This window comes from Balaenoptera musculus, chromosome 3 (genome assembly GCF_009873245.2).
Source record: "Balaenoptera musculus isolate JJ_BM4_2016_0621 chromosome 3, mBalMus1.pri.v3, whole genome shotgun sequence".
In the NCBI taxonomy this organism is placed as follows: domain Eukaryota; kingdom Metazoa; phylum Chordata; class Mammalia; order Artiodactyla; family Balaenopteridae; genus Balaenoptera; species Balaenoptera musculus.
In genome coordinates, this window is record NC_045787.1 from 29,368,916 (window position 1) to 29,387,859 (window position 18,944).

An 18,944-nucleotide genomic window follows, 5' to 3' on the forward strand; every position below is an offset into this window, starting at 1 on the left:
TGGCTGCTGAGATCCCTGGTTGTTCAACCTGACCTCCTTTAATGAAGAGCCCACTTTTGTGTAATTACAATTTTGACCCTTCAGGGGGCTGTTGCACAAGTTGCATTGGACAGAACCATAAGGCAAGAAAATAAAACATCCTGTTCTTTAAGCTTATCTCTTAATTTTTTCATTCATTTTATATCAATATTTATTCAGCATCTATTTGCGTTATGGTAGCATTGTGCTAGGAGATGAAGATAAAATAGTAAATGGGACAGATGTGGTATCTTTCCACGTAGAGCTTACCAATTAGTGTATTGTGTAAAGCTTTAAAAAGAAAAAAAAGAAATATTTTTTTCTTATTTTAATCACTTGATAGCTTGACTTTGTTGCTGTTCCAACACCAGATTTTTTCAATAAAGTAAAATTAAAATTACCAGAATGTAGATGTCTTATTAGACCTCTTCTTTTAAAGTACAACATGAAATTTTTGGATATATTATCTAACAAATAAATATAACAAACTTCTATTTTAGAAATACTTGGACTATAATTTAGTCATCATCAGGGCTGTCATCAGTATTAAGCTTTCATTGTGTGTAAGATATTTAGATAGGAGTACAAAATGGTATGATATAGTGCTCTTTTCCTCATTGGATCTTAACCTCCATTTGGAGGGATAGGACACTAAATAAAGGAACTAACAGTTAAGATTAGCATAGTCTGAGTCCCAGGTGGTTTGTATCGATACTGCCCTAGTCTTTATCTCCTTTCTGAGCTTCATTCCTACGTGGTTTCATTGCCTGCTATATATCATTAGCTGGATGCTCTGTCACCTCAGCATGTGAAATGCTAAACTGGAAATCCAGCTCTCATAATACAGTGGGAGTCAGAGGAGGAACAAATCACTGAAGGCCTAGGTGATAAGATGGATCTACTCTTAAGGCAGGGCAGGTGTAAAAACATGAATAAAGGTACAAAGATAAGAATGTGTGGGAGGGGCTTCCCTGGTGGTCCAGTGGGTGGGACTCCATGCTCCCTATGCGGGGGGCCTGGGTTCAATCCCTGGTGGGGGAACTGGATCCTGCATGCATGACGCAACTAAGGATCCCACATGCTGCAACTAAGGATCCCTCATGCCACAGCGAAGATCCCGCATGCCACAGCTAAGACTGGTGCAGCCAACATAAATAAATAATAAATAAATAAATATTTTTTTAAAAAAAGAATGTGTGGGAAATAATGAATAGATGTTATTTACCTGGAGCAGCAAGATCATAATGAGGCATGGTTAATGGAGGATCTTGTAGACAGTGGAAAACTGTTGAAAGTGCTAAATTCAGTGATGAGGACAGGTGACAAAGAGCATTTTAGGAACACAGATTTTTTAGCATTGTGTTCACATTGAAGGTAATAAGGGATTGACCTGTTACGATGAAAGTTGGAAAGAAAAGAATGGACAGTAGGAACGGAAAGAAGAAACGTTGTGAGGAAAGAATAAATTAAATGAGAGTCTGTGAGAATAGTCAAAGGATAACTGAAATATTTTTGTCCTGAGAACCTAAAAGAACAGAATGTTGCTAAAAGCAGTTTGAAAAGGAGTTGGTTTGAGAAGGAGATAGAAGAGGAATAGTCAAAGAGCTAGGAAGAGAAAACTAAGGAAGAAGGTTTCAGGAAGGAGAGGAGGGTGGCTTGTCTGTATTTTTCTAACTTTTAACATGTAGGTATTGATACATATTTAAAAATAAAAAATAACGTGGGGGTCTCATGAATACTAATAGCAAGTTCATTCCATCTGTCCTATGGGATTTTTGTTATTACTACTGCTGATACTGTATTTTATGTTGTTTGGACAGCAGGATAAGGGAGATGGTAGGAAGGAGTGTTTTTTAATTGCCTATTTTTTTTTAAGCTATAAATGTTTTAAAGGAGTTTAAATATTAGTATGTCTTTCTGTTTATATTCTGTATCATCATGTAAATGCTGAAAATCTCAGTTTGTTACTTCTTTTAAAGCAAACAACTAGTAGTAACCATAATTTGCCAGCATTAGAGTTTTTTGTGAAACTGTGGTAGCACTGTCAGAATGACTCTGATATTCTAAATTATGTACACATAGGAAACTGACAATTGTTTTATGAGTACATGAACTTTGATTTTTTTTTTAACCCACATGTTAGTACTATAATTACCACTTACTTTTGAAGGCAGAATAGTAACTGTGTGTAACTGATCTCTATATGGGTTAAACTTTTAGAGGCACAATGACAAATAATTATGAATTCATATGTATACTTTCTGATGTGGTATGGATTTATCATAAAGATTCTATATACTCTATAAGAAAACTTCAGGGACTTCCACTTGGGTGCACTAAAAAAGTTCACCCCTTCCCTTCTTAAGGTACCATGGTTTAAGTCATTATGAAATCTCTTAAAATGGGTTTAAGATTATTCTGTAAAATCCGTTTCTGTTCCACCTCCTCCCTTCTTCTTCCTTCCCTCTCCCTCTCCCCAACTCTCTCTCTCTCTTTCTGAAACATTAACTGAGGTGAAAGTGCCCTGTAATATTTTTTCTAAAAAGGCTTTTGTGATGGATTTCTAGATTATCCACTAAACATGTGTACCTTTTTTTCTAAAATTTACAGAAAACAGAAGTGAATATGCTCTTGTATATAGCAGACAATCTAGCCTGTTTTCCATACCAGACACAGGAAGAGCCGTTGTTTATAATGCATCATATAGACATTACACTCTCAGTTTCTGGTAGTAACCTACTGCAGTCATTCAAGGAGGTAAGTTACACACATTACTATTCTTAATCTTTCAAAGTACAGGCATGCTATTTTCACTGTTTTGTTTCTCATTGTTCTTTTTATTCTTTTCACAGGTATATAAAATCTTTCTAAATAAACTTAACTGAAATCTAGGTAGTGCTTGAATTGGGGAGAGGAAGTGGGTTGCCATTTCATTTCCATTAAGAAAGATCTTAAAACCATTTCATTCCAGATCATTTAGGTGGAATTTATACGCACACACACACACACACGTGAATTGTTCTCTTGATAAGCCATCCCACTTCTTTATTTATCTCACTTCAAGCATCGACCTTAAGTGTTTGGTGTTCATTCATATATTTGTTTAAACCCCATTTTAAAACACTTTGCTATTTTATAAATCTGGTAATGCTGTAGATAATAGTAGTACACTTGAAGAAATACAGAATAAATACAAGTAGCTTACTTACAAGTAAACACAGAAAATTTATACTATTGATTTCCTTATCCCTGAACACCAGCATCATAATGGAGTTGGCATATTGTATGCCCAAAATCTTTACTAAATTTTTTGTTGTAAACTTTGTATCTTTTCTTTCATGGTTTTTAAGAAGGAAATATAATTAGTTTCATTGTAAAAGCACCTGGTATAGCCCTAGGTACATAGTAGGTGCACTCAGTAATTTACATTCTTTGTAAATTAATTGGAGTATTTTCATGTACCTGATGATATAAGTATATATCTCATTTTACAATATCGTGCTCAAAACTCAGCCTGGTCAAACTCGTAAATCAGGGAGATCTTTTTAAATACCTAAGGGTTGGAATTACAGCAGTATCTAAACCCTTGCTACTTGAAGTGCGGACCAAAAGCAGTAGCACTGGCCTCACCTGAGAGCTTGTTAGACCTACAGAACCTCAGGCCCCACCCTAGACCTGCTGAAACAGAGTTTGCATTTTTAACAAAATCTCTAGTTGTTTAATATGCACATTAAAGTTTGAGAGGTTAATAATTTCCCAGGAACTTGATCCATCATGTTATCTTATTTTACTTCACTTACTGTTGTACATATACTTGTATCTGTTTCTCCTGTTTTATTTCTTAGCAGTTACATTTTGAATATTGCTTTGTAATCTGGTCTTTTCCACCTTGAAACCAGCTGACTTTGTTTCTTTTTAAAAGCTAACAGTTTCATAAAGTACAAAAAACCAGAACTTAAGTATTTAAGGAAAGTTGCACATTATCTTGCTGAAAAGTTCTTAAAAAGGAGAGTTTGATAGAAGCTGGGGGAATTCAAGCCTATTATATTTTCCCCAGTTAAATTATAATTACTTCTTTTCCTCTATAATGGCTTACCTGTATACCAAATTGTTACTTCTATAACTAATTTATCTTTCATTACTATCCTATAAGAAAATTCTTTCCCTTTGAATGATATTTCAGAATGGTTTAGGGAGGGTGGCACAGTGGTTGAAGGAGTGGATTTTATTTAGTCTTGGAACATAATTTTTCCCCCCAAGGGTTACATCCCCAGTTGTTCATGGAAAATCAGAGGGTTTCAATATATAAAATATTAATATAAGGATACTTTTGAAGCTGTTAAATGGAGCATATGTATAGTTGTAGTGGTATTTTTGTTTTATTATTTTTCAGACAGAATAATTTCCTCTTTTTTTTCAGTCTATGGTAAAAGACAAAAGGAAAGAGAGAAAATCATCTCCTGGTAAGGAAAATGAGTCAAGCGAGAGTGAAGAAGAAGTCTCCAGGCCTCGGAAGTCACGGAAACGTGTAGATTCAGATTCAGATTCAGATTCAGAAGATGATATAAATTCAGTGATGAAATGTTTGCCAGAAAATTCAGCTCCTTTAATTGAGTTTGCAAATGTCTCCCAGGGTATTTTATTGCTTCTGATGTTAAAACAACATTTGAAGAATCTCTGTGGATTTTCTGATAGGTAAGATTGCATAAGCAGTGAGAGAAAAAACTTGCTGTGTTCAAATAATGAACAAACATGAAACCCAGTTTTGATTGCATGCTGAATATTAAAAATGCTCTTTTAAAAAAAGTTTGTTCCTTTTAATTGCTATATACTATTTTGTTGTATAATCTACCATACTTTGTCCATTCTCTTATTGAAGAGAGGAAAACTATTCCTCTAATTGGAGATAATGCATTATAAATTATAAATTAGAGCACTTAAATCCTTAATATCCTTAAAAAGATATTAGAGAAAGAGGCTAACCTTAAAAATAGATAACAAATTCAAGTTTTTAAAGAGCTGTGGGGACTTCCCTGGTGGCACACTGCCTAAGAGTCTGCCTGCCAATGCAGGGGACTTGGGTTCGAGCCCTGGTCTAGGAAGATCCCACATGCTGCGTAGCAAGTAAGTCCGTGCACTACAACTACTGAGCCTGCACTCTAGAGCCCGCAAGCCACCACTGCTGAGCCCGCATGCCACAACTACTGAAGCCCGCGCGCCTAGAGCCTGTGCTCTGCAACAAGAGAAGCCACCACAATGATAAGCACGCGCACTGCAATGAAGAGTAGCCCCCGCTCGCTCGCAGCTAGAGAAAGCCCGTGCGCAGCAATGAAGACCTAACGCAGCCAAAAATAAATAAATTTATTTTTTAAAAAAAAAGAGCTATGAATGAAGAATAGATGCAGACCAACTAGGCTAAGTTCTAACAGTCTAGCAGTCTTTAATGTACACTATCAAGTAAGAGATAGAAAAGTACTAATAACATAGAGTGCCCTATAATTTTACTCATCGTCAATCACTATAGGTATCTCTTTTCTGCCTGTACCCATGGAATTTTGGACATTTTTCACATTCATTGAAACCCTATGAAGTCACATGTTCGTAGGGACAGATAATGAAATAAGTAGACCTGGTAGGTCAGTGGCAAAATGAAAAGAACATGTTTCTTCTAAAGGGTTTAGATATTATTCAGATGTTCATCAGCTTGTTGCCATGGAAGAGAGTGGGAACAATGTGGCCAGAGCTTCCATCTTTTCAAGAGAAGCTAGATAATCCAGATTTTAATGAGAACTATCTTGATGTTAAATATTGGCAGCCACAGGCATACCTGGTTTTATTGCACTTCGCAGATACTGCATTTTTTGCAAATTGAAGGTTTGTGGCAACCCTGCATCAAGCAAGTCTGTCGGCTCCATTTTTCCAACAGCATTTGTTCACTTTGTGTCTCTGTGTCACATTTTGGTAATTCTTACAGTATTTAAATTTTTTTATTATTATATTTTGTAGTGACCTTTGATGTTGCTATTACAAAAAGATTACGATTCACTGAAGGCTCAGATGATAGCATTTTTTTAGCAATAAAATATTTTTAAATTAAGATATGTATGTTGTTTTTAGACATAATGCTGTCACACACTTAATAGACTATAATATAGTGTAAACGTAACTTTTATACACATTGGGAAACAAAAAAATTCGTGCGGTTTGCTTTATTGCAATATTTGCTTTATCATGATGGTCTGGAACCAAACCCGCAACATCTCCAAGATACGCCTGTAATTCAGAATAATTTAAAACCTTGTAAAGTCTTGGGGCAGTGCTAAGGAGTTGGAAAGATTTTGAAACAGAGTTGTTAATAATGTGAAACAGGTTTGTAAGCAATAATTCTGGTCACTCTGTAGAGAATGAATAGTTGGGGCACAAAACAGTAGAAGGAGGTAAACCAGTTAGGTAGTATTGAGTAATTATATTAAAACTGTCCTACAGTCACAATCATGGTGCTAAAAAATAGACATGAGAAACTACTTTCATTTAAATAATGCCTCTATCCAAGGCAAATACTGACAGAAACAAGAGAATATTGTTCTTTTTAATCTTTGATTTTGTGTCTTTCTTTACTTCCCTTTTTTAAATTATATTTATTTTGTATACAATTTCACTGGTTAAAATCTGTATGACAAAAAGTTTAATTATAAGTAAATAAAATTTAACTAGAATCAATTTAAATGTAAATGCCTAAAAAAATTTTAAGTTAATGGTTTTGTTTTTCCAAAACAGTAAAATTCAGAAATACTCTCCATCTGAATCTGCAAAAGTGTATGATAAAGCGATAAACCGAAAAACAGGAGTTCATTTTCATCCCAAACAAACACTGGACTTCCTGCGGAGTGATATGGCTAATTCCAAAATCACTGAAGATGTGAAGAGGAGTATAGTAAAACAGTATCTAGATGTGAGTAGTAAAACCAAAATATATTTCATTTTGATAATGGGTTTTTAAAAAAGTAAATTCCTTTGAGAGAGATAGCTACCTCCTTTCATTGAAGGTATGCTTCATGACCCATCACTCATTATTTTTGTCTGTGTAGTTTTAATGAGTTACTTTAAGCTAGTCTTTCCCATTTCACCCACTGCACTATAATTGTTTTTTCTTAGGAAATACCAGCCCACCACTAACTTTATTTTAGTGAAAAGCAAAGTTTTTAGGCAAGTTTTAGAGAAAAGCTCTGCCCATATATGTATTTTTTTAATTCAGTGGATTACATGGTTTATATTTCATCAAAGGAAAAACCATGAAAAGTCATCCTCCTGCCCTCTTCAGCCATTCTATTCCTCTTCCTTCTGGCAACCAATATTACTACTTTTTCATGTATTCTTACAGAAGCAGTACAAGTGTGTGTGTGTGTGTGTGTGTGTGTGTGTATATATATATATATATATTTGTATATCTGTTACATATAGACCCACCTAAGAAGTATGTGAGTGAGTATGTGAGTGTATAAATTGTGCTTTTAAAGTGTCTTTAAGAATAGGCAAATTCAGGGAATTCCCTGGCAGTCCAGTGGTTAGGCCTCCACGCTTTCACTGCCGAGGGCCCGGGTTCAATCCCAGGTCAGGGAACTAAGAGCCCTCAAGCTGTGGTATAGCCAAAAAAAAAAAAAAAAGGCAAAATCAGAGAGTCAGAAAATAGAACAGAAGTTACGGGGGGAGGGGGGCAGGAATGGGGAGTTGGGTGGGTTTTTTAAAGATTTTTTTTTAACTTTTTATTTTGTATTGGAGTATAGCCAATTAACAATGTTGTGATAGTTTCAGGTGCACAGCAAAGCAACTCAGCCATACATATACATGTATCCATTCTCCCCCAGACTCCCCTCCCATTCAGGCTGCCACATAACATTGAGCAGAGTTCCCTGTGCTATACAGTAGGTCCTCGTTGGTTATCCTTTTTAAATATAGCAGCGTGTACATGTCAGTGTCAAACTCCCTAACTATCCATTCCCTCTACCCTTCCCCCGCAGTAGCCATAAGTTCATTATCTAAGTCTGTGAGTCCATTTCTGTTTTGTAAATAAGCTCATTTGTACCATTTTTTTTAGATTCCACATAAAGCAACATCATATGATATTTCTCTTTCTCTGTCTGACTTCACTCAGTATGACAATCTCTAGGTTCATCCATGTTGCTGCAAATGGCATTATTTCATTCTTTTTTATGGCTGAGTAATATTCCATTGTATATATGTACCACATCTTGTTTATCCATTCCTCTGTTGATGGACATTTAGGTTGCTTCCATGTCTTGGCTATTGTAAACAGTGCTGCAGTGAACATTGGGGTGCATGTATCCTTTCAGACCATGTTTTTCTCTCGGTATATGCCCAGGAGTGGGATTGCAGGGTCACATGGTAGCTCTATTTTTAGTTTTTTAAGGAACCTCCATACTGTTCTACATAGTGGTTGTACCAATTTATATTCCCACCAACAGTGTAGGAGGGTTCCCTTCTCTCCACACCGTCTCCAGCATTTATTGTTTGTAGATTTTTTGATGATAGCCGTTTTGACTGGTGTGAGATGATATCTCATTGTAGTTTTGATTTGCATTTCTCTAGTCATTAGCAGTGTTGAACACCCTTTCATGTGCCTCTTGGCCATCCATATGTCTTCCTTGGAAAAATGTCTAGGTCTTCTGCCCATTTTTTGATTGCGTTATTTGTTTTGATGATATTAAGCCACATGAGCTGTTTGTAAATTTTGGAGACTAATCCCTTGTCGATCACATCATTTGCAAATATTTTCTCCCATTCTGTGGGTTGTCTTTTCATTTTGTTCATGGTCTCCTTTGCTGTGCAAGAGCTTTTGAGTTTAATTAGGTTCCATTTGTTTATTTTTGGTTTTTTTTCCCATTACTCTGGGAGATGGATCAGAAAACATATTGTTGCGATTTATGTCAGAGAGTGTTCTGCCTGTGTTTTCCTCTAGGAGGATTTATAATGTCCAGTCTCACATGTAGGTCTTTAATCCATTTTGAGCGTATTTTTGTGTATGGTGTTAAAGAATGATCTAATTTCATTTTTTTACACGTAGCTGTCCAGTTTTCCCAGCACCATTTGTTGAAGAGACTGTCTTTCCACCATTGTGTAATCTTGCCTCCTTTGTCATAGATTAGTAGACCATAGGTGGGTAGGTTTATTTCTGGGCTTTCTGTCCTGTTCCATTGATCTGTAGTTCGTTTTTTGTGCCAGTACCATACTGTTTTGATGACTAAAGCTTTGTAGTATAGTCTGAAGTCAGGGACCCTGATTCCTCCAGCTCCATTTTTCTTTCTCAAGATTACTTTGGCTATTTGGGGTCTTTTGTGTCTCCATACAAAGTTTAAGATATTTTGTTCTAGTTCTGTGAAAAATGCCATTGGTAATTTGATAGGGATTGCATTGAATCTGTAGATTGCCTTGGGTAGTATAGTCATTTTGACAATATTTATTCTTTCAATCAAAGAACATGATATATCTTTCCATCTGTTTGTGTCTTCTTTGATTTCTTTCATCAGCATGTTATAGTTTTCAGAGTACAGGTCTTTTGCCTCCTTAGGTAGGTTTATTCCTAGGTGTATTCTTTTTCACGCAGTGGTAAATGGGATTGTTTCTTGAATTTCTCTTTCTGATCTTTCATTGTTAGTGTATAGAAATGCAACACATTTCTGTGTATTAATTTTGTATCCTGCAACTTTACCAAATTCATTGATAAGCTCTAGTAATTTTCTGATAGCATCTTTAGGATTTTATATATATAGTATCATGTCATCTGCAAACAGTGACGGTTTAACGTCTTCTTTTCCAATTTGGATTCCTTTTATTTCTTTTTCTTCTCTGATTTCCGTAGCTAGGACTTCCAAAACTATGTTGAATAAAAGTGGTGAGAGTGGGCATCCTTGTCTTGTTCCTGATCTTAGAGGAAATGCTTTCAGCTTTTCACCATTGAGTATGATGCTAGCTGTAGGTTTGTCTTATATGGCCTTTATTATGTTGAGGTAGGTTCCCTCTGTGCCCACTTTCTGGAGAGTTTTATCATAAATAGGTGTTGAATTTTGTCAAATGCTTTTTCTGCATCTACTGAGATGATCATTTGGGGGTTTTTAAATATATAGATTTATTTATTTATTTTTGGCTGCGTTGGGTCTTTGTTGCTGTGTGTGGGCTTTCTCTAGTTGCAGCAAGCAGGAGCTGCTCTTCGTTGCAGTGCACAGGCTTCTCATTGCTGTGGCTTCTCTTGTGGTGGAGCATGGGCTGTAGGTGCGAGGGCTTCAGTAATTGTGGCACATGGGCTTAGTTGCTCCATGGCATGTGGGATCTTCCCAGACCAGGGTTCGAACCTGTGTCCCCTGCATTGGCAGGCGGATTCTTAACCATTGCGCCACCAGGGAAGTCCTGATCATATGGTTTTTATTTGTCAGTTTGTTGATGTGGTATATCACACTGATTGATATGTGGATATTGAAAACTCCTTGCATCCCTAGGATAAATCCCACTTGATCATGGTGTATGATCCTTCTGATGTATTGTTGAATTTGAATTGCTAGTATTTTGTTGAGGATTTTTGCGTGTACGTTCATCAGTGATAGTGGCCTGTAATTTTCTTTTTTAGTGGTATCTTTGTCTGGTTTTGGTATCAGGGTGATGGTGGCCTCACAGAATGAGTTTGGGAGTTTTCCTTCCTCTGCACTTTTTGGGAACAGTTTCAGAAGGGTAGGTGTTAGCTCTTCTCTAAATGTTTGATAGAATTCACCTGTGAAGCCATCAGGGCCAGGACTTCCGTTTTGGGGGAGTTTATTTTTTTTTTTTTTGGTTGTGTTGGGTCTTTGTTGCTGCACGCGGGCTTTCTCTAGTTGTAGCGAGAGGGGCTACTCTTCGCTGCAGTGCGCGGGCCTCTCACTGCAGTGGCCTCTCTTGTTGCAGAGCATGGACGGGCTCTAGGCGTGCGGGCTTCAGTAGTTGTGGCACGTGGACTCAGTAGTTGTGGCTCGCAGGCTCTAGAGCGCAGGCTCAGCAGTTGTGGCGCACGGGCTTAGTTGTTCCACGGCATGTGGGATCTTCCCGGACCAGGGCTGGAACCTGTGTCCCCTGCGTTGGCAGGTGGATTCTCAACCACTGCTCCACCAGGGAAGCCCGGGAGTTTTTTAATTAGTTTCAATTTCAGTGCTTGTAATTGGTTCATATTTTCTAATTATTCCTGGTTCAGTCTTGGGAGACTGTACCTTTATAAGAATTTGTCCATTTCTTCCAGGTTGTCTATTTTACTGGCATACAGTTGCATATAGTAGTCTCTTACGATCCTTTGTATTTCTGTGGTGTCAGCTGTAACTTCTCCTTTTTCATTGTTCATTTTATTGATTTGAGTCCTCTCCCTTTTTTTCTTGATGAGTCTGGCTAAAGGTGTATCAGTTTTGTTTATCTTTTCAAAGAACCAGCTTTTAGTTTCATTGATCTTTGCTCTTGTCTTCTTTGTCTCTATTTCATTTGTTTCTGCTCTGATCTATGATTTCTTTCCTTCTACTAACTTTCGGTTTTGTTTGTTCTTATTTCTGTAGTTGCTTTATGTGTATGGTTAGGTTGTTCAGGTTACTTTGTTTCCCGAAGTAAGATTGTATTGCTATAAACTTTCCTCTTTGAACTGCTTTTGCTGTATCCCATAGGTTTCGGATAATTGTGCTTTCATTTTCATTTGTCTCTAGATATTTTTTTATTTCCTCTTTGATTTCTTCAGTGATCCATTCGTTGTTTAGTAGCATATTGTTTAGCCTCCACGTATTTGTGTTTTTATAGTCTTTTTCTTGGAGTTTATTTCTAATCTCACAGTGTTGTGGTCAGAAAAGATGCTTGATATGATTTCAGTTTTCTTAAATTTACCAAGGCTCACTTTATGGCCCAGGATGTGGTCAGTCCTGGAGAATATTCCATGTACACTTCAGAAAAATGTGTATTCTTCTGCTTTTGGATGGAGTGCTCTATAAATATCAGTTAAGTCCATCTGGTCTAATGTGTCATTTAAGGCCTGTGTTTCCTTACTGATTTTACGTCTGGCTGATCTGTCCATTGATGAAAGTGGGGTGTTAAAGTCCCCCACTATTATTGTGTTACTGTCGATTTCTCCCTTTATGGCTGTTAGTATTTGCCTTATATACTGTGGTGCTCCTAAGTTGGGTACATATACGTTTACAATTGTTATACCTTCTTCTTGGATTGATTCCTTGATTGTTAGGTAGTGTCCTTCTTTGTCTCTTGTAACATTCTTTGTTTTAAAGCCTATTTTGTCTGATATGAGTATTGCTACTGCAGCTTTCTTTTGATTTCCATTTGCATGGAATACCTTCTTCCATCCCTTCACTTTCAGTCTGTATGTGTCCCTAGGTCTGAAGTGAGTCTCTTGTAGACAGCATATATATGGGTCTTGTTTTTGTATCCATTCAGTGAGCCTGTGTCTTTTGGTTGGCGCGTTTAATCCATTTACATTTAAAGTAATTATCGGTATGTGTGTTCCTTTTGCCATTTTCTTAATTGTTTTCAGTTTGTTTCTGTAGGTCTTCTTTCTTTCCTCTTTTGTTCTCTTGTGGTTTGATGACCATCTTTAATGTTGTGTTTGGGTTGCTTTTTCTTTTTTGTGTGTGTATCTATTGTAGCTTTTGGGTTTGCTGTTCCCATGAGGTTTTGATATAGCAGTCTGTATATGTACAAGATTGTTTTAAGTTGCTAGACTCTTTCCCGCCTAGAGGAGTTCCTTTAGCATTTGTTGCAAAGCTGGTCTGGTGTTGCTGAATTCTCTTAGCTTTTGCTTGTCTGTAAAGCTTTTGATTTCTCTGTGGAATCTGAATGAGAGCCTTGTTGGGTAGAGTATTCTTGGTTCTAGGTTCTTCCCTTTCATCACTTTAAATATATCATGCCACTCCCTTCTGGCTTGCAGCGTTTCTGCTGAGAAATCAGCTGTTAACCTTATGGGAGTCCTCTTGTATGTTATTTGTCGTTTTTCCCTTGTTGCTTTTAATAATTTTTCTTTGTCTTTAATTTTTGTAAATTTGATTACTCTGTGTCTTGGAATGTTTCTCCTTGGGTTTATCCTGCCTGCGACTCTGCACTTCCTGGACTTGGGTGGCTATTTCCTTTGCCATGTTAGGGAAGTTTTCAACTATAATCTCTTCAGATATTTTCTCAGGTCCTTTCTCTCTCTCTTCTCCTTCTGGGACCCCTATAATGCGAATGTTGGTGCATTTAATGTTGTCCCATAGATCTCTTAGGCTGTCTTCATTTCTTTTCATTCTTTTTTCTTTATTCTGTTCCGTAATAGTGATTTCCACCATTCTGTCTTCCAGGTCACTTATACGTTCTTCTGCCTCAGTTATTCTGCTATTGATTCTGTCTAGCATATTTTTCATTTCAATTATTGTATTCATCTCTATTTGTTCATTAATTCTTCTAGGTCTTTGTTAAATATTTCTTTCATCTTCTCAATCCTTGCCTCCATTCTTTTTCCAAGGTCCTGGATCATCTTCACTGTCATTATTCTGAATTCTTTTTCTGGAAGGTTGCCTATCTCCACTTCATTCAATTGTTTTTCTCTGTTTTTTCTTGTTCCTTCATCTGGGACATAATTCTCTGCCTTTTCATTTTGTCTCTCTTTCTGTGATTGTGGTTTTCATTCCACAGGCTGCAGGATTGTAGTTCTTCCTGCATCCGCTGTCTCAGGAATGGGGGGAAGTATTGAATGGGTACAGGTTGAGTTTCTTTGGGGGATGATGAAAAAGTTTTTGAAATGACTGTGGTGATGATTGTACAACAGTGTGAATATACTTACTGTCAATGAATTAAACACTTTAAAATGGTAAATTTTATGTTATATATATTTTACCAGAATAAAAATTTTACAACGTTTTAAAAAATTTTTTGAGATTTTCCTAAAAAGTAAAAATAAAGTCTTTAATTTTAATCTACTTAAAGCTGATAGTTGAACACAACTAATAATGATTTTTTTGACTAAGAACGTAATGTACACAATGATTTTCATATTATTCATAGACTGCAAACCTTGTACTCTAAATTTGACATTTATTTTCGTTCTTTAAAATTCTTCAACATTTTTTGTTTCCTGTTGTATCCTCTTATCTTGGTGGAGAGCAGAAAATGGGGGGCAGAAATGTTTAAAAGTCTGTTAATAATTAGTAATCACCTGGGTGCTTGATAACTGGGATCAGGGTCCACAACATCTGGCTTATGGGCCAAATCTGGCCAACTGCCTGTTTGTGTAAAATAAAGTTTTATTGAAACAGCCATGCCCATTCATTTTTGTATTGCATTTCGGCCTGCAAAGCCAAAAATACTTACTATCTGGCTCTTTACAGAAAATGTTTGCCAGCCCCCAACTTGGACAATAGCTAAAGTCTGTTTCACCCACACCAAACCACTACCATGGAAAACATTTAAGAAAAAAATTTTAAATAAAGGAAAACATTTAGGAATTTGGCAGTCTTGTTTGAAAAAATTTACTTAAAATTCTAAATTAATATCTAATTTTTGTAGTTCAAACTTCTCATGGAACATCTGGACCCTGATGAAGAGGAAGAAGAAGGGGAGGTGTCAGCTAGCACAAATGCTCGGAACAAAGCAATTACCTCGCTGCTTGGAGGAGGCAGCCCTAAAAATAATGCAGCAGCAGAGACAGAAGATGATGAAAGTGATGGGGAGGATAGAGGAGGAGGCACTTCAGGGGTGAGGCGGAGGAGGAGTCAACGTATTTCGCAGCGTATTACGTAAAATGATTTTTATGTGCTTATATATGTCAGTCTATTAAATGTACACCAAGTAATGTAATACTTATGAGAGAAAACATTTTGTAGATAGAAATTCTCTACTTATCCATTTATACATCCTTTTGTAGAAAGTTTAACATAAAAGACAATAAAAAAGAAAAAAACAGAAACGAGATTTATCCAGCATAAAGGGTTATTAATTTTTCTTTGGATTGTATTAATGTGTGTTATCCTTTTTTATTGTTGATAAGTTTTATGTAGCTTTATGGTTCATATGTACATATAATTTTATATATCAATAAGAGTAAAGACACGGGTACAAATTAAGAGTTACATGGTTTTACAAGTATATGTTAACCCCTTGGCGCTGGCGGTCACGGTGCGTCTCATTGCCGGCAATGGAAGTGTGCTGGGAAATCCCAACTCCCGGCGTCAAGGGATTAAAAGCAATAAAAACAATAATTTCACTAAAATTATTTTGTGTAACACTTGGTCTTTTTTCCCCCCTCCCAATGTTTTAGTCATTGAGAAGGTCAAAACGAAATTCAGACTCTACGGAGTTGGCAGCACAGATGAATGAAAGTGTTGACGTCATGGATGTCATCGCTATTTGCTGTCCAAAGTACAAAGATCGACCACAAATTGCAAGAGTAGTACAGAAAACCAGCAATGGCTTCAGTGTTCAGTGGATGGCAGGCTCCTACAGTGGCTCCTGGACTGAGGCTAAGCGCCGTGATGGCCGCAAACTGGTGCCTTGGGTAGACACTATTAAAGAGTCAGACATTATTTACAAAAAAATTGCTCTAACGAGTGCTAATAAGCTGACTAATAAAGTTGTTCAGACTTTACGATCCCTGTATGCCGCCAAGGACGGGACTTCCAGCTAATGAATTTGTACATGCAGCCAAATTTACAGGAGTTTTTTTTTAAAGGCAGAAAAACTTGAAATATCAACATTCTGGCAAAAAAAAAAATCAGTTTTATGAAGAGTAAGAATGGAACCTGGGATGCAGGAACAAAAGAAGGAAATGTTGGGCAAAACATTTTTGTGGGAGCTCCCTTCGCTGTTGTGCAGCAGAAACAGATTCTCAGTTCATTTTTACTCCCACTGTATTATAGTTTAACAAAAATTGTTTATATCTTGGAAAAAAAACTTTCTGTTTAAAAAATAAACAAGTGAATGTTGGAAATTAGTCTGTTAATGTTCTTAATAAAGTGTTCTTGGAGTTTAACCTAGCAGCGGATGGCTTTCTTTAGCTTAGCCCAGTTTCCAGGGAAGCATTGTCTTTTCCAGGCTGTAAAATGGCAGAATCTCCTGGATATATAATTTATTCTGTTGGAAAAAAAAAAAAAAAAAAAAGCATGCAGTATCTATGACCTATCTGCAGAAGGAGTTTTTGTAAATGTAGATTTTGATGTATTAGGTCACCCTGAAAACAATACAAGAAAAGGGATCCCCAGGCAATCTGGTGGAGCGAATACTGCAATAAATTTTTTTACTTCTCTTTGTTACTTGTCTGTTTCCATTTGAATTTCTTATTGTAAAGATCTGTTTAAATCCATTTATATTATTTTTCAGTCTTTTATGTAAAATTTATTATATCACTGGTTTTCAAAACAAAACATAAAATATTGTTTATACAGTTTGTATAGGCTGACTTCTGAATAATTGGTATCTATTATTTTCATTCCCATAAGAGGGTGTAAACAATTAATTCCAGGGTTTTATTGTATCCTGCAATATTTAGTATTAACTATATATGATTTAGCACTGTGCCAAACACATTTTCAAGAGTACATTTTGATATAAAAAGAAACTATAGTTTATTCCTTGTATGCTTCAAGTTCTTTCTAGTAATGTCATGATGGTAATATTTATTTTTTAAACCTTGGGAAAAGGTAACAGTCTTGGGGAAAGGTAACAATCATGCTATTTTGGAAAACTAGCATTTCTCTTAGTTAAAATTATGCCATGTGTTATTTTCAAAATAGAATTGAAATGACTATGACACTTCATAATAACATTACATTTTTCACAAGTTATTTTTTAATGCTGAAAAAGGAGTAATTTTACTAGTTGAGATGTTTATTCATTTTCTATTCTAAATGTTTTATACATCTTTTGGGAGCAGTTGTCGTTTATCTGTTACTACAGATGGGGAGGTGGGTATTTAATTAGTTGATTTGCATAGTTGATGCTCAGAAATAGTAATGCCTAAAATTTACAGGGGACGAGGTCTGTTTCAAAGTTAAGTCTTTTTAAAAATATGTACTATTTTTAAGTCAGCTTTTTAAATCTGACCTCTAGAATGTTAAGTTTTATGAAATTGGCCAATAAATGAAGATAATTTGTGAGGAAGAGTGACATTGCCATAAAATACCTTTTTGTGAACACCTATTAAACCACTATGAAAATAACTTTACAGGATCCATTTCCTATGTGGAATTATTTCAGAACTTTTTCTTGAAGGAAATGTTTTCTCATTCTTCTTTTTCTTCTACTTAATTGCATGTTTCCTCTTCCTTTTTACCGTGAACTATGTGGGACAAAACTATTGTAGATTGGGTTTTTTCACCTTTGGAGTTTGTTTTATCAGCAAAAGATTTGAGGTGGCTTTTGAAAACAACAATGATATATCAATAAGAGTAAAATACCAGTTAGGAAAAGTAGAATGTAAAACCCAGCCTCTAGAGTTTTAAAGAATAGAGATGTGGGTAAAAAAAAAACAGCCAGTTTTGAATGCTGACATTCAGTGATGCATGGTGTCTTTTTTTTTTTTTTAAAGGAACATTTATTTGTTTGGTTTTGGCTGCATTGGGTCTTCATTGTTGCGTGCGGGCTTTCTCTAGTTGTGGCAAGTGGGGGGCTACTCTTCATTGCAGTGCACGGACTTCTCATCGAGGTGGCTTCTCTTGTTGCAGAGCACGGGCTCTAGGCACGCGTGCTTCAGTTGTGGCACATGGGGTCTAGAAACACAGGCTCAGTAGTTGTGGCACACAGGCTTAGTTGCTCTGCGGCATGTGGGATCTTCCCGGACCAGGGCTCGAACCTGTGTCTCCTGCATTGGCAGGTGGATTCTTAACCACTTCACCACTGGGGAAGTCTCCATGGTGTCTTTTAATTTTTACAAAAACTCTGCTAGTTAAATCTTTTTTCCCCATTTTGTAGATAAGGAAAATTGAGGCTCAGCAGGATTCAGTAATCTGCTTTTAAATGTTATAATAGGGATTTAAATTTGGAGTTGAAGTAATTGCATCTCACTACTCTTAAGTTAATTGAACATCAAGCATTAAAGGAGATGATCCTTTTTGAAAGTAAACCAGTTCTTAAAGGATCCTTGGAGTATATATACTTGGGGATCCCATTTAGAGTAATGCTTCTGTTAGCTTGGTTGGTCATAGATGAATTGCTGTCTTCAGGAATTTTCCATCTATTCTAAGCTCCAATATTTTAGCTATTAGTATATTAATATTGGTATAATTGATGAAGCCCTTAAATATACAAACCAAGGTTTTCGAAAAGTAGATTTCTCAAATGTGATTTTAGGTCTTAACACTAAAATAAGTTAAGGCCTTGGCAGTCAATTATACAAATCAAAATTTTAAAGTGTATTGGGAATTTACAAATTTCAGTCTATAGTTTGTTGATAAGTAGTAAGCTGTACCATGTTTTATTGATTTGTATTGAAAAGAGGTTATATTTGAAATGAACATTTCTAAGTGTGCCTTCACTTTTTATATTAATGTGAAATTTAATATTTTCTTATTTAAATTATTTATTATTTTGACGAATGGGTCGTTTTTTAAAAAATCCATACCAAAATACAAATGCAGAAAAGAGAATTTAGTAATCTCTAGGAGAAGAAATTCTGAACTTTTAGGGGAAAGTAGTATATGGCTTATTCTGTTAATATGTTGAGTATTTGAATTGTTAGCAGGTAAACTGAAGTACACCGCAATTTTTAACAACTGTAGTCTATTTCATGAAGACAGGTAAGTCTTTTTTGGCCAACCCAATAGATTTCATGACCAGCAAGCAAATTTATCATACTTTCATTTAGAAAGTGCATTTAACCATGAAGGTGTATGGTTCTCCCTCCTCCACACACCATTTTTAGTTGCATAAAGCACTCG

General features: G+C 36.1%; 1 protein-coding gene across 3 annotated transcripts in view; it reads left to right on the forward strand.

The window, feature by feature from the left end:
- Positions 1–16,317, forward strand: part of NIPBL (NIPBL cohesin loading factor) — a 207,821-nt gene extending 191,504 nt beyond the window's left edge. For 2 of the 3 annotated variants that reach the window (XM_036846417.1, XM_036846418.1), the window contains exons 43-47: positions 2,629–2,775; positions 4,439–4,713; positions 6,796–6,970; positions 14,581–14,769; positions 15,332–16,317. In XM_036846417.1, coding sequence (XP_036702312.1) covers positions 2,629–2,775; positions 4,439–4,713; positions 6,796–6,970; positions 14,581–14,769; positions 15,332–15,697 — 1,152 coding nt within the window. In that variant the 3' untranslated portion in view covers positions 15,698–16,317. Of the gene's footprint in view, positions 1–2,628; positions 2,776–4,438; positions 4,714–6,795; positions 6,971–14,580; positions 14,811–15,331 lie in introns of all 3 variants that reach the window. The other variant, XM_036846419.1, reaches the window with a different exon arrangement.
- Positions 16,318–18,944: the final 2,627 nt, after the last annotated feature.